Consider the following 16,126-nt stretch of genomic DNA (forward strand, 5'->3'; position numbering starts at 1 on the left):
CCACGCAGCTTGTGGCATCTTAGTTCCCTGACCGGATATTGAACCCAGGCCCTGGCAGTGAACAAACCAAGCCTAACCACTGGACCACCTGCCAGGGAACGCCCTAAAACTATTTTTTATAAAGCTCAAACACATTAAAACAAAACATTCTTGTCAAGACACTTTATGTATATGAGAAGACATGAAGGGAAAAAAAATAATGTGAGATTCAGGATAAAAGTTCTGAGGAGGATGTGAAGAAGTGGGTTCAAGAAGGCTAGGTATGTGACAAGGTAATATTCTAGCTTACATTGAGCAATTTTAGATATGTTAATTTCTTTACATCTCACTTTATATACAGGTTAAGTATTTTATGTGTAAAATATTATTTACCTTTTCAAATATAATAGTAATAAAGGGAGAGATTATATGAATTGTGCATTCTATTTCATGCCCCACAAAAACCTGCCTCTAAATTTGGTGCTCCAACAAGATGAACCATGTTTCTCCTTCACAGACTTCCATCTTGTGAAAGGTCTCCAAGATCCCTGATATGCGGCATTCCGACTTTTCCACCTGTCTCCTGCTGTTTGCCAGCCCAAATAGTCTTTTTTTTTTTCCCAAATACTCTTTAAGTGACAAGATGCCTCCACGCCATCAGCACACGCTATTCCTACTGAATGGAAACATCACCATCTCGTTTGCTGGCTGATGAACTTCTGGCCCCATTAAATGAGGGCTCAAATGTTGCCTTCGGGAACCTTCCCAGAGGCTACAAGGTTGTGGCCCTCTCCTCACTTCCACAGTGCCTTGTTCAGGCCTCTCTTTGGGCACTTGTTAGGTGCGAGTAACTGCTCATTTACAGGCTGGCCCTTCCCTAGATGCTGACTCCTCAATGGCCAGTACTGGCTTCTCTTCTCTGGGGCCCCAGTGCCTCACACAAATGGCTTTCAGTAAAGTTCTTCCTAAGAAAAGACTGTCCTGGGTGGAGATGGGTGGAAGGGGAATGGTCACAGGCAAAGTTACCAGTGTTTGAAGCAAAAAAGCAAAAAAAAAGTTGCCAAGCTTTATTTAGGGCGCAGTGGTTACAGACAACACCTCCGACCCTACCCCCCACCCTACCCAGCTTGGGCCCCTGGCCGGCTCGTCCCCTCCCTCCAGTCTCACTTCTTGTCCTCCTCCTTCTTGTCCTCCTCCTTCTTGTCCTTCTTGCCATCTTTGGTGGCCTGGGAGGCCAGGGAGCCCATAGCATTTCGAATGGCCTCATTGTTGGGATCCACGCCCGGAAGGTTCTCCAAGACACTCTGGAGGAATTCGGGGTCCTGCATCACGTCATAATCATCCTCCTCCTGAAACGGGGTCAGTGTCAGCCTGGTGAGGGGGGCTGGCTGCAGAGCAAGCCCGCGTGGGAGACGGGAGAGTACCGCCACACGAGCTCCTCTTCTCACTTGACTGGCCAAAGACAGGAAGGAGGGTTTAGGAAAACCCCAGTGCCTATACACAGTATGCTGGAGCAGGGAAGGCAACCCGCTCTAGTGTTCTTGCCTGGAGAACCCCATGGGCAGAGGAGCCTGGTGGGCTACAGCCTACGACGTCGCAGAGTCAGACACAACTGAGCAACTAAGCACGTACAGAGTACGAACTTCAAACACTTGTTTTATTCTATTTTTGTTGTTGTTGTTGTTGCATAGACAGGCTTTCCAGATCTTAGTTCATTGACCAGGGATTGAACCCCGGGGCTCCAGTAGTAAAAGCACTAAGTCCCAATCACTGGACCACCAGGAAGTCCCCCAAACATTAAATTACCGACCAATTAGAGGAGAAGCCTGAGAACATTGCTTTTTGAGCTCAAAGGATAAAAACAGATGCCATGACCTTTAGGTTTCCTGCTATTAGACACCCACTCCCCCCTTTTGTTTTCCTGGACCCTCTTTTTATGCTCCTGGAAGATGGTATCACTGAGAACTGTCCAGACTGCTCCCACCAGCAAGGAAGGGAAATTACAGAATACTTACGACATTTCTCCAACTCTGGCCACCTTCTCCTTAGCAAGGTTTACCCACAAGAAACATTACCTCCATGGGTTTCTTTCCTTCTGCTCTAGAAAGAGCTCATCTATGAAACCCTGAGAGAGGAACGGTTCCAGCCCTAGCAGGCTGAGGATCTCAACACAGGGGATTTTAAGGCTGATGGCGGCATGGAGTCATCGCTGGCCCTCACCTTGGTGGGCTCAGATGTGTCCATGGCTGAACTGGCGTCCATGTCAGCTGACTCTGCCTGGCCAAACTCTGAGGAAGAAAGGTCAGTTTGCTCAGTTCCATTTCTTCCCGCAGTGTCTCTGCTGCAGCACGCCCACCCAGGCCCTGGCTCACCAGCACCCTGGAGGGACATCTGCATGGCGTAAGCAATCTGCTCCTCCTCAGTCATACTGCTCAGGTCAGGGAGCCCAGTGCGGCCAAACTCCTGCTGGCTGATGGTCATCTTCAGCAGGGCATCGTCCGAGTCTAGGGAAAGGAAGACAGCGGCAGGGTGGAACTGTGCCCACCCCCAAGCCCACGTGTTTCCACACCGCCAGAACTCCAGCCCCATCTACACCAGGCCTCCACAGAGCACCCCGCAGTCCCGGGACTTCAGATTCCACCTCTTTCACCTTCAGTCCCGGCCGTGGCAATCCCGGCCTCAGCGGCAGAGGCAGCAGCTGCCCGCCGTGCCTCTTCCTCTTGCCGCTGCCGCTGCTCTTCCATAGAAACACGCAGGGCCTGGCCACGGGTGAGCAAAGTCAGACACTCTCCGGCCCTCAGTCCCCTGGGGCACTGGGGAAGGCAGCTGAGGGTGGGGGACGGACTGGAAAGGGGCAGCTTCTGGTTTATACCCGTGGGGAAGCAGCTGGAGAGATGACAGATGACATGGGGGAAAGGATGGGCTTGGGAGAAACCTGGGGTTTCATGGAGAGAAGCGAAGAAGAGAGTCTGACAGTGGTGCCCCTAGAGATCAGACAGAATTATGGGGAAGAGGGACCTAGAGGGGGTCTGGGAAAACAAGCAAGGGTCCTTAGGACTGTCTAGCCCTAGAGAAGCTACATGCTGTGTGAGAAGGATCAAGAAGGACACCTGGGCGCTCCTGGAGGTCAATGTTTGCTCACCAGGGCCAGCTCAGGATCAGCGCTGGGATCCACTCCAAATTCAAAGTCACTGGCACCAAGACCCAGCATGGCACCACCTTCCCCAGCCAGAATGGGCGAGCTGATGAGGGCATCAGCCAAGCTGGGCCCAGGAGGCACTGTCACCAGGTGAGAACCGGTTCCATCTTTGCCATTCAATGTGTTTACAAAAGCGGTCAGCTTTTCTGTGTTTACCTCCTGGGGAGAGAAGAACACAGGAGGCTCTCCTTCCCGGCCTGCCCCCAATTCTCTGCCACCAGCTCCTGTCTGCAGCCCCTCACCCCCATGCAGACACTCCTCTAGGCAAAGACTGTTCTCTATTTACAATCAAAGCAGTCACTGGCCCCCAACAGGTCCTTACTCACCTCTTCCCCCAAATTGATAATGTCAACATTTACTTTCCCTTACTCACCTCTTCCCCAAAATTGATAATGTCAACATTTACTTTCTCCTTCTTGAGGCGTTTAGCCAGTTTCACCAGCTAGGAAGAAGGGGAGAGAAATGAGGAAGTCTGTTCCATACCACGAGGGAAGGTGACATACATCACAAGCATACAGGAGAGGGAGGACCTCTCCAAGGCCCCAACAGAAAAACTGAATTTTGTACAACCTCCTTTCCCCAAATTCATGGACCCAATGCTTCTTCCTGACTCTCCCAAGAGCCAACAGAAGCCCCCTCCCAAACATGTGGTGTCCAAACTCCCCGGCTGTCACTTGGACTCACATCCTTCTCATTGTCCTCCACAGGGCTTCCCACAAAGGCAATGATTCGCATCTTGTGATTCTTGCCCTGCCGGTGCTTCAAGGCCAGCTTGAAAAGGAAGAGGAAGTTCTTGGAGTCAGCCACAGGAATCCCCCAGCTCTTTCCTATCACTCTCTCTTATGGCTTCCACATACTTTGAGCCTATCATCACACTCACGCCAGATCTAAACCCCCTCCTCCTCCCTTCCCTTCTCTCTGTGCCTCTCTGTGGATAAGGAAGAGGGGTTAATTCTCCATTCTAGGGACTTCCCCTTCATGATCTTCACCGATCATCCCACTCTATCTTTTCCACTCCTTTCTCTACATCATCTCTCTTCCCTGGTGCTGGTTCTCACTCCAAGAGTCTAGGGGGGAAATGAGTAAGGGTGGAGGCAGAATCCCAGAGCAAGGAGGAACCACCAGAGGGACCCTGCAGGACTCACATGGGCCACGCGGATGCCAGTGCAGAAGGTGATCTTGCCCTTCGGCTGGACAGTGTGAAGCTTAGACAGGATGCGGCCAGTGTCTGGGGTGAGTGTGGTCAGCACTTCACAGTCACTGGAATGGGGAAGGAGCACTTCTGTGATTTCAGGGTAGGACAACTGCCTCCGAACTGTGTTCAACTCATGTTTTCTTTAGAGACCTTGATGATAACTGTTATCTCTATTTTTCCTAAACAAACATCTACTGTTTACAGAGTAGATCTTCCAAGTTCTCATCACAAGGAAAAAACTTTTAACTATGTGAGACATGGATATTAATTAAACTTACTGTGGTGATCACTTTGTGATATACACATTATCAAATCGTTACGTTGTATACCTCCAACTTACACAGTGTTACACGTCAACGACATAAAACTGGAGAGTAACTGGAGAAAAGTAGAGAAAAATCCCTACTGTGTGGATATGAAACACAGAAGATAAGAAGGGGGTCATTTTGAGAGAAGCTTGCCCTCTTCCAGTATGTCCCCCAACCTCTCTCATGTCATCTTCCTCTCAGGGGCCTGAGAATTCTCTACAATAGCTGGATGCTCCTTCTTCTCTCTCCTATCCTCTTCATTTTTAGACTCATTTTCTGGCTAATAACATGAATGCTGGGATGGGCAGTCACTCATTTGCGGATTATCAGTTCCTAAAACAAATTACTTTGGGGGTAACACGATGTGTGACATATGCCCTGGGAAGCTGACCCCAAATCACTTTTTATTATCTTTAAAATACAGTGAGGACTGCCCCGGTGGCACAGTGGCTGACAGTCCACCTGCCAACGCAGGGGACACAGGTTCAATTCCTGGTCCAGGAGGATTCCACGCGCCTCAGAGCAGCTAGACCTGTGCGCCCCAACTACCGAGACCGTGTGCCTAGAGCCTGTGCTCCACAGCAAGGGGAGAAGCCCTTGGGCTTAACGAGAAGCCCAAGCACCACAACTAGAGAGCAGGCCCCCCAACCAGAGAAAACCTGCATGCAGCAACAAAGAACCAGCACAACCAGAACATTAAAAATAGAAAAAATAAATAAAATAGAATACACTGAGATTTTATCACAGAAATTAAGCTTCACATTTCTATTAAATTCGGGTTGATATTAATTTTTTAAAAAACAAGTTGCTGCTTATATTTATATGGAGTAGTGAAGAAGGTAGTCTAGGAAGGTGATGGGCAAAAGCAGCCTCATGGAATCTACGAAAAGGCAGTGCCCTAGCGCCCTAGTGGGTCACAGACAGGAATCTCCCCGCCTCCCCCGCAATCCCGCCCGCCCTGCGCCACCTACTTGGCCAGTGTGATGAGGCCCACGTTGTTCTCAGGGTTGCTGCGGGTCTTGGAGTGACAGACTATATTGACAGCATCCTGCTGGGCCTGCAGCCGGGTGGGTAAGAAGTCCCCATTCCGCATGTACTCACTGTTGTCCACGCTGCCAGGTTAGAGGAGAAGCAGGAGACAGGCCACACTGTGAGGCCTGAGACATTCCCTCCAGTCCCAGGGACCACCCCCCTACCCCCAACAACTCTCCCATGAGGGGTGCCATGAGGCAGTGGCTCTCAGTCTTTGTGGACAGAGGATCAGCTGAAACTTTTTTTTTTTTAATATACACATGACCAAGCCCTCCTCTAGACTTACTGACTCAAAATAACCAAAGGCAAAAAACCTTTTTAAATCTCCACAAGTAATTGTGTAAGTACGCAAGGCTGTGATCTACTAATGTACCATGTCCACCTTTTTATAAGGTGCCTTAGTATTATCAATCATGGTCGTGGAGAGACACGCTATCTGCTATTAAAATAGGAGTATTCCAAGGCAGGAAATCAACAGAGCAACTGAAAAATATTTATGAAATAACACACACTTGGCAGCACTGAATGTAGGAAAGTACAATCTAAATTATCTGGTTAAATGTTCAACAGCTTTGACAGCTGGACTGAACTGCAAAAACGAGGTTTCACAGATCTGGGGGTCTCACGTATTCTATCCCTATAGCTTTTCACAATCTGTAAGAATCCAAGTAACATGAAATACAAGCGCCAGGTTCCCGTAGACCAAAAGAAGGCAGAGAAGTGAGTAAGTTATCTACACCCCAGAAGAGAAGGAATTCTTGACAGACTGAGGTCCCTCAAAACACTGAAAGCAAGCAGCAGACTCAGAGACAGCTCATCTCTCCTGGCAAGCTAAACGGGCTTGGAGGCCATTTCTTCTTTAGTATCCTTTGCCAGGCAATAAATACAAACCAAAAATGATGAAGAGAGGTAATTAAGAAGCTACTGGAAGACAAGCAGAAAGGGTTGGAAGGGCAGTGTTCAGGCAGGTTCAAATCCCTACTCTACTACTTGATAGTTCTATGGTCCTATAAGGAAGCTGCTGAATTTCTCTAACGTCCAGGTACCTCATCTGTAAAATGGGTTTTATTATACCTACCTGGATAGTGCTGGCTATGAGGATTAAGCTCACAGAAAGTACTTAGCACAATGCCTAACAGTAAGCACGATACACAGACCAGTTCTTATAGAGGAAACTCAATCTGTATAAAGGAGGTCAAGGGCAGACTTTACTGACCATGCTCCATTCTTTTTTCCCCGATACACTGTTTCCAATTACTCTCCCAAGAGGGAAATAACTGCCTTCCTAGCTTCAAATACAGTGGTGGCTAAATATATGAAACAATGGAAGCTTTGAGGATCATCCAGCTGGAATAGCTACTAAGTACAAAGGCTGTGGGCAAGACCAGCAGATGGATGAAGGCTGGAAGAAAGATGTCAGAGGAAGACCTGGGGGCGGGAGGAGAGGGGTGTGGGGGGCAGCTTGAGAGGGAGGAAGAACCTACTGTGCAGAACAGGACAGCAGTCCTCATACTGTCACGAGTGCATCAGAACCACTCTGAGGGTGACAGTGCTGGCAGTGGTAAAAACAGATGCTTGCACACCTACATGTGCCCCCTAAAAACTGCAGTTTGGTTTTCCCAACATTGAACTTTATACAGACAGGATAATGCATGCATTTCCTGTGACTACTTTCGCTCAAAAGTAAGTAATTTTTCCCAATTAAAGTTTGTATCAAAATAAGGGCTGACAAAATTATCCAGCTATTCCATAAAGCTTTCATCTAAAAAAAAAAAATAAAATACAGATGCCTAAGCTTCCCTGGCTAGGAGTCTGAGCCACCAGACCAAGCAGAATCAAATATACACAACTTTTTAATAAGCTCCTCCAGAGAATTCTGAGGGACAGCAAAGCATGAGAAAAGCAGTGGCTTTCACTGCTATTCTATGGCTGGGCTGTTACAACAGGCTGCCAATGCATCACTCTGGACCTAATCTTTCCTCCTATACCTCAAGCCAGATCAGCATTCTTAAATCCCATTTTGTATACAGCTCTGGCTCCACCAGCCTCAGAACGTTTTCAGTAGTCCTCTACTGAAGGGTAAAGGGCAGAATTCAGCCTCCTCAACCCGACACCTGTGCTCTTCTACCTGGCTGCATCCCCCTTTCTCCAAAAACGGGAACCACCTTCAACCAACAACCAAATAATGAAGTCACGCTAGTCCAGTTTCTACTCCCTAAACAAGCCTTGAGAATGTACACTTCAGCAGCTTTCCTTATGCCCTTCTCCTTACATGTAATGGCCTCTCCTTAACATCTGTCTAAGTCCCTTCAGGGACCCTCTTAAATTCTTTCCTGAGGACTTCTTAAGCATCATGGCAACTAACAGATGCACAGTGCTGCGCAGTTTACAGAGCACCATGACACACACTGCCTACCTGTGCTATGAGAAAAGTAGATGTTACTATTACATTCTCATTTTAGAGCTAAAGTGAGAGATTTACTACATTCTCAAGAACATGCAGCTGGAAAGTACCCAAAACACAGGTTTTTGGATTCCAAATCCTGTCCTCTTTCTACTCTTAACTTGCTTTCTCCCAGAGGCTGCCATATTTAGCAAATGAAAATACAGGGCTCCCAAAATTCCCTGGTGACACAGTGGTAAAGAGTTCGCCTGCCAATGCAGAGAACATGGGTTCGATCCCTGGTCTGGGAAGATCCCACATGCTACATAGCAACTAAGCCCGAGTGAGCGGCAACTGCTGAGCCTGTGTGCCGCAACTACTGAAGCTCTGGCGCCTAGAGCCCGTGTTCACAGCAACCAGAACCCTGCAAACCCTCACAACAAACAGTAGCCCCGGCTCCCAGCAACCATAGAAAGCCCAGGCAAAAGCAATGAAGACCCGGCACAGCCAAAAATAAGAGAAAATACAGGACTCCCAGTTAAATCTGAATTTCAGACAAACAACAGAAACTTTCTAGTGAAAGTATGTCCCATGCAATATTAAAAATAATTGTTTATCTGAAATTCAAATTTTATTGGGCATCCTATGTGTTATCTGGCAATAGTATCTTCGCAGCAAAAAGAAAACCCTTAGGTGTCTGTCCCATGCAACTGGAGATTTGTGTGCGTTTGTGTACTATTCTGTTTTCATTCTAGGCTCACACTTAGAAGAAACTCTTGAAACCTTGCAAAAGTGTGGTCCTCAGTTCCTAATAGCTACTCAGCCACGTCTGAGACTGATGAAGACAGAGAGCTCACTGGATAAGAGCCGAAGCGTCTTTGAGTCAGATAATCCTGGGTTTAAACCTAGGCTCCACCACTTAATCGGCTGTGTGATTTTTGTGTAAGTCATTTAAAACTGCCGAGACGCGGTATCCTCATCTGTAAAAGGGAGGGAGTATTGTGAGGCTTAAGTGAGATGAAGCAAATCAAATGCCTAACATTTAGAAGGTAGCTTAGTCGGTAAGGGCTTCCCTGGTGGCTCAGACGTTAAAGTGTCTGCCTGGGTTCGATCCCTGGGTCTGGAAGATCCCCTGGAGAAGGAAATGGCAACTCACTCCATTACTCTTGCCTGGAGAATCCCATGGACGGAGGAGCCTGGTGGGCTATAGTCCATGGGGTCACAAAGTGTCGGACACGACTGAGTGACTTCACTTCACTTCACTTCTTAGTCGGTAAAGAATCTGCCTGCATTACAGGAGATCCGCATTCGTTCCCAGGGTCGGGAAGATCCTCTGGAGAAGGAAATGGCAAACCACTCCAGGATTCTTGCCTGGAAAATCCCAGGGACAGAGGAACCTAGCGGGCTACAGTCCATGGAATGGCCAAGAGTCCGACACGACTTAGCGACTAAGCCACAAACACTTATAAAGTACTCTTGTAGTGCCTTTGACGGTAACACCAGGAAAAGCAAAGGAGTCGGCGACAAGTGAACGGGGAGAGGAAGGGATTTGAAACTCTCTTCCTAACTAACACCCATCATTTTGAAAAGAAGAGAGGAAGGCAGAAGACTATCATGGTGAGTCCGAGAAGCAGGACTCTAGCTAAAGACAGATGTAGGCTGGTCTAGAGAAGACGACGCTGTGATGGAGAAAAATAGCAGGGCCGGTCAATGACCGTCCGCGGACTGAGGGTTAAGAGGGGTACCTCGGGCCTGTCCGTCTGGAACTACCTCTGGGGCCCCGGGATGACTCAGGGAGTCGCTGGAGCTCCTTTCCTCCCGGCCCAAGGCCTCATCTTTTCCACCAGGCCCCCCTCCCCCACCCCAGGCCCGCCCGGCCTCCGAGCTACAGGCGCCCCCGACCCAGTCCCGCTCCCCAAGGGGGCCCGAGGTGGCTCCTCACCAAACCATAGTGCTTTCCAACACCATCGTGCCTCCTTCCTCCCTCCCCGACCGGTTCTCCTAGACCACTAAACAACAACTCCTCCAATTGGCCCAGCGCGCATCACCAATCACTGATCTCGGTTGGGCCAGCTGGTTCCGCCTTCATCCCCGTGTTGCTTTCTGGGAGTTGTAGGCGCCGCCAGAAAAAAAAAAGTGGGAGCTGTTTGGGGCGGAGGGAGGGGCCAAGTAACACAAAAAAGTGGGCCACACCTCCACCTGCCCTGCCATTCACGTTTTCTGGTGGCGTTCCTTGCCGAGAAGATCTAAGAGAAAATGTGAAGGAACTTCTGAAAGTGCTGAGGCTATGTCTATTCCAGCATCATCTTTTTAAAAAAAGTGGTGGGATGACTACTGACTACTGACTTTTCAGCTCCCCCGGTTCCCCATGGCACTTTGTTCATCAAACTACTAAGCACTCATACCTCTGAATTGCATTTGTTTGTGTATCTGTCTTTCCCATTTCATTAAGGGCAAAAGAAAGTGAAAGTGTTAGTCACTCAGTTGTGTCCCCCTCTTCGCAACCCCATGGATTGTAGCCCGCCAGGCTTCTCTGTCCGTGGAATTCTCCAGGCAAGAATTCTGGAGTGGGCGGCCATTTCCTTCTGCAGGGGATCTTCCCCAATCCAGGGATCGAACCGATCTGCTGCACTGCAGGCAGGTTCTTTACCGTCTGACCCACCAGGGAAGTCCCAATTAAAGGCGAGAAAGCTGTCAATCTCTGCTATGCCTAAGTCCACGACAAAGCCTGACATATGGTAGGAAGGCAGAAAAAAGTTTAATGAATCAATAATTTTAACTAATCTCCCAAAGAATGGGAGACAACCTAGTCAATCATTTTCGCTTTTTAATCAAGAATCACATTTTAGGGACTTCCCCGGCAATCTAGTGGCTAAGACTGTGCTCCCAGTGCAGGGGGCCCCATCCCTGGTCAGGGAACTAGATCCCACATGCCACAACTAAGACCCAGTGCAGCCAAAAAAAAAAAAAAGAATTACATTTTAAATGTCTTAGGGGATTTCCCTCCCGGTACAGTGATTAAGACTCTGCACTTTCAGTGGAGGGGCTGTGGGCTCAATCCCTGGTCGGGTGACTAAGATCCCACATCTATCATGGTATGGCCAAAAAATAAAAATAAAATTATTTTAATTAAAAATGCCTTGGCTGGAAATTCCCTGACCGTTCAGTGGTTAGGACTCTGCACTTCCACTGCAGAGGGCACCAGTTTGTTCCTTGGTCAGGGAACTAAGATCCTGCATGCCTTGGCCTGGCTATAAATAAATAAATGCCTTGGCTTACCTACACACACACTCCAAAGAAAAACTGGAAATTCCAGGTGTCTATTTTGGAGGACGTGGGGGAAGGAGCAGGGAACCCAGACATGACTACAGAGATGGTAGATGGAGATGGCAAGTGTGTTGTAGACATTACATAGATATTGATAAAGTTTTAATGGATATGCTCAAAAGTTATTGGTGACCATTAAAGGTATAGGAGTAAAATCTCTGTATTACTAAGGGGAAAAAATCTGTTACTATAATCATAGACAAGAAAAGGAAGAAAAATAAAGCATAGAAAAATCATTAGTGAAAAGTTCAAATATAAACAAAATATGAATGTAAGACATACCAAACTGACAAAAGGTAAAAAATAAAAGGAAAGGAGAAAACAACATATCAGGCAATAGCAATAAAAGAAAGCATGTGTAGCTATATAAATATTGTACAAATAGAAACCAGAGTCTCTTGAATTGCAGGTGGATTCTTTACCAGCTGAGCTACCTAAAAGTCCAGCTATATACATATCATACAAATAGAAATCAACATAAATCGGTGAAGTCAAATCCAAAGTATTTCATAAAAGATAAGATTCAACAACAAAAAATGTTCTGAGTTAATCAGGATAATGCAACTCTAAAGACAATTTGAACATCAGGAATTATTATAAATTAGTGTTCTTCTAAAATGTATAAGTAGATAAACATTCAGCCCAAACTAAAGGAAGTGAATAGGAAGTGAATTAATACTGTCATCACTGTTTTGGGATTCATCATGTCTATACAGGGAGGTTGCTGTCACCATCTCAGCCTTAGATACTTAACAGATTGTGACCAGTTTTTAATTACACTTTGAAAAGTCCTTGTAGATATTGCAAATACAAAATAGGGTGGTCATAAAAAAATGAGTTAGTAAATAGGTCCTATATGATGGATTTGATTCAACCTGGAGAATGCAGAATTCATACTCTCTTCATACAGAAGATGTCCTGTTAGAACTATGTCAGAAGCTGTTCAATGAAGAGATATGTGAGTTGCAAGAATGATCATGAGATCATGAGAGGTGTAATCTGATAGGATTAGAGTTCAGTAAAACAAGAGCTCCAATATGAAAAAAAGCAAAAACAATTCATTTACCTGTGGGTCAGACACTATTCTAGGCACTTGGAAGGAAACAAAATAAAGTCTGCCTTTGTGGAGCTCGCTTTCTATGGGGGAAGGCAGATAATAAACCAATAAGTCAATGTTGAATAACGATGACACTAGGGTAGATGTGTGTGTGTGTGTGTGTGTTTATATATAAACAGGATATTAGGGAAGACTTACAATTGAAAAGAGACTTGAAGGATACCTGGGGAAAAGAAAAAGTGCAAATGCTCCAAGGCAAGAGTGTATTTAAGAACATGATGGCCAGTAGAGACTAGAGTAGAGGGAGAGAAGAAATGAGACCAGAAAGGCAAAGGGAGAAGAAAGGTCGGATTACGTACAGCAGTAAAGATTATTTTAAGGACTCTGAGATAGGAGCTGTTGGAAAGTTTCAGCACAGGGTCTGTGTTTTAACAGTTCACTCTGGCTTCTGCATTGAGAACAGACTGTGGGGGAAAGAATAGGATACAGACCAGTTAGGAGACCATTTCAATAATCAGGTATGATGGTGGCTTACTGTAGGGTGGTAACAAGATGTGAAAATAGTGACATATGGATGAATTTTGCATATGTCATAAGATATAAAACTTAGGGATTTCCCTGGCAGTCCAGTGGTTAAGACTCCATGCTCCCAATGCAAAGGTCATGGGTTCAATCCCTGGGTCAGGAAACTAAGATGTCACATGCTGCTTGGCCCACCCCCGCCCCTCCAAAATTCTATGATACAAAACTTTAAAAACTTGCCAATGGATTTGATGGAGGATGTAAGGAAAGGGGGTGTTCAGGGGTTATTAGAGTTGGTTCTAAGCAACTATTTCTGAAGATGGGCTAGGAGGGGCAGGAACCAGCAATTCAGTTTTGGACATATAATTAGGTTTAAGACGCTTATTAGACACCTAAATGGAGATGTCAAGTAAGTGGGTAGATATGAGTTTGCAGTTCAGACAAAAAATCTGGGCTAGAGATAGAAATTTGGGAGTTTTTAGTTGATCATGAGGTGACAGGGGAGTTGGACAAATGATACAGGGCCTTTAGGACTTTGAGAGTGAAGGTAGGCTAAAAGAAGGGGTCCTATGATTGAGCCCTGGACTTAATCATACATTTTGAGGCTAGAGAGAAAAGGAGGAACCAGAAAAGAGGATGGAGATGGAGCAGTGCAGCGGCACCTTGGTGAGGACAACCAGGAGGAAGCACGTGGTATCCCAGAAGCTAAATGAAGAAAATATTTATTTCTAGGAGTGAGTAATAAACTGTCAGGTGCTGCTGACCTGTCAAGTAAGATGAGGACTGATATATTTAGCAACATGAAGGTCATCAGTGACCTTAGAGTTCAAGAGAGATTGGGGTCAAAAAGCTATTTGTAAAAACTCATTTCTAAGACAAGTTTTCCAACTTTGATCACTGGATATTATTAAGGAATTACTAATTTTTAAAGGCATGGTAATATTGTTGTATTGTACCTTTAGCTCTTGACCTATATGTTGAAGTGTTTATGCATGAAATGATACAATGTTTGGGATTTTTTTTATTGGGGTGTAGCTGCTTTTGTCTGGGATTTTAAAAACAGTATTTATTTGGCTGTGCCAGGTCTTAGTTGCAGCATGTGGGATCTAGTTCCCCAACCAGAAACTGAACCCAGGCCCCCTCCACTGAGCAGTCTTAGCAACTGGACCACCATGTAAGTCCAGGTGAATCCCTGCGTGGAATTTAACATAATCCTTTGGAGGTGCAGAGAGAAGGGAAGGGTTGGGTAGAAGGTATAGATGAAACAGATTGGCCTTATTTACAGACAAGTATTGAAGCTGGGTGATGCATACATGTCAATTTACTATATTTTTAGCTTGAAATTTTCCATAATAAAATTAAAAAAAAAATTCTTTTCAAAAGAGAGGGAAAATTGGAAACAGCTGATGCAGTTAATGGAGAAGGAAACAGCAACCCACTCCAGTACTCATGCCTGGAAAATCCCATGGACCGAGGAGCCTGGTGGGCTACAATCCATGGGGTCACAAAGAGTCGGACACGACTGAGCGACTTCTGTGTGTATGTGTGTGATGCATTTAATGAACTTTTAATGGGCCCCCTACATTGGGAGTGCGGAGTCCTAGCCACTGGACCACCAGGGAAGTCCCTTTGATGAACTTTTAAGAAGTAATTTTACAAAAGATACTGATTTGTTTTTGGGTCTTTGAAAAGCTAAAGAATGAACAATTTAATCTGAAATCTACTTTAACTAGCAACTCTTTGTTTAAAGAATGAATGAGACTCCATCTGTGATAAATAACTTTTTTGACTAGCTGAATTTGACATGTTTAAGAGTAAAACATTAGACTAGGATTTCCAGGTTATATATCCTATAGTTTGATTTTCCTCATTTTTGGAATAGGCCCTACTTGCAAGTGAATATAGATGGCAGGGTACAGCTGTAAAGTAGTAGCTGCTGCTCACCACTAGAGGGACCCTCTGACCACCAGAGGGTATCCAGTACACCCCCAGTTGCCTGAGTAAGTTGAAGAGTGACAAGCTAAGAGCTGCCAGCAGGATCATTTTTCCCCTAAGATACGTTCAGATTTAATTCCTATTTGGGAAAAAGTCTTCTTATCCAGTCTAAAGGAGGACTGAGCCTCTGACTTAAAATTCAAAACGTTGAGAATCCTCAATTCCTCCTTCATTCCAGTTACTTGTTCTATCATAAAATTTATTACCATCTCAATTCTCTTCCCTCCTCTCCAGTTGGTATTGCCATCATCCTAAATGCACTTCACACCTAAATTATCCGTCTAACTTGTCAACTTTTTCTATCTGCTGTGATAGAACTATCATCAGATTGGCTTTGGAATTCTTTTACATCCCACTTATGGACAAAAACATTCTACACTTCCCTGACTACAGCTTAAAATAAAAATCCCTCAGCTTAGCAGCCAGGGTTTCCAGTGTTGGCTCCACCCATACTTATTCCAATATTCTCCCTCAGATCTCCCTCCACCACTGCTTTCACCATGGTCTCTTCCTTGCTCTCTGCAACAGGCCATTCTGTTGGGAGTAGACAATGCTGCTGTCCTCGAGTGTCAAGCGCTCATGCCCATTCTCATACTTCTAAGGCACTTGTGCTCAAGTGAAACTTTCCCCAACACTTCAGGCCCACAGTAACCTCTAATTTCCCTTCTTTAAAAAAAAAAAAAGTGTTTATTTTTGATTGCACTGGATTTTCCCTGCTGTGCATGGGCTTTCTCTAGTTCTAGTGAGTGGGTTCTACAGCACAGGCTTAGTTGCCCCTTGGCATGTGGAATCTTCAAGGAGCAGGGATCGAACTCATGTCCCTTGCTTTGGCAGAGGGATTCTTAACCACTGGACCACCAGGGAAGTCCACTTCTAATTTTCTTATTTCATGCTCTGTACCACTCTTTCAGAAATCACATCTCATGTATTCTTTCTGTATGCATGTATGTTGTACTCTTCTGGACTCTGTAAACCCTTTAAGATCAATTACTTCTTTTAACCTTCAAATACCCAGAGCACTGACTGTTCTTACTCATTAGCTGCTGCATAATTTGTAGAATGATCTTAACAAAGTAGGGAATAGTGGTGTGGAAAGGAACATCATAAGCTCAACCTCACAGAAGTTAGA

At 45.7% G+C, this 16,126-nt stretch overlaps 1 protein-coding gene across 2 annotated transcripts; it reads right to left on the reverse strand.

Moving 5' to 3' along the window:
• Window positions 1-1,024: 1,024 nt before the first annotated feature.
• PSMD4 (proteasome 26S subunit ubiquitin receptor, non-ATPase 4) lies at window positions 1,025-10,147 on the reverse strand. 2 transcript variants are annotated; one of them, NM_001013598.2, is made up of 10 exons: window positions 10,039-10,092; window positions 5,653-5,793; window positions 4,324-4,438; window positions 3,863-3,949; window positions 3,552-3,620; window positions 3,122-3,337; window positions 2,630-2,738; window positions 2,352-2,483; window positions 2,200-2,267; window positions 1,025-1,328 (listed from the first exon to the last, which is right to left on the reverse strand). In NM_001013598.2, the coding sequence occupies exons 1-10, from the start codon at window positions 10,062-10,064 to the stop codon at window positions 1,143-1,145; spliced, it is 1,149 nt and encodes a 382-aa protein (NP_001013616.2). In that variant the 5' UTR covers window positions 10,065-10,092; the 3' UTR covers window positions 1,025-1,142. The 2 variants fall into 2 exon arrangements, with proteins under 2 accessions (NP_001013616.2, XP_005203894.1); XM_005203837.5 differs by having other exon boundaries at window positions 1,032-1,328; window positions 2,621-2,738; window positions 10,039-10,147.
• Between the last annotated feature and the right edge of the window lie 5,979 nt (window positions 10,148-16,126).

Source organism: Bos taurus, chromosome 3, assembly GCF_002263795.3.
Source record: "Bos taurus isolate L1 Dominette 01449 registration number 42190680 breed Hereford chromosome 3, ARS-UCD2.0, whole genome shotgun sequence".
Classification (NCBI taxonomy): domain Eukaryota; kingdom Metazoa; phylum Chordata; class Mammalia; order Artiodactyla; family Bovidae; genus Bos; species Bos taurus.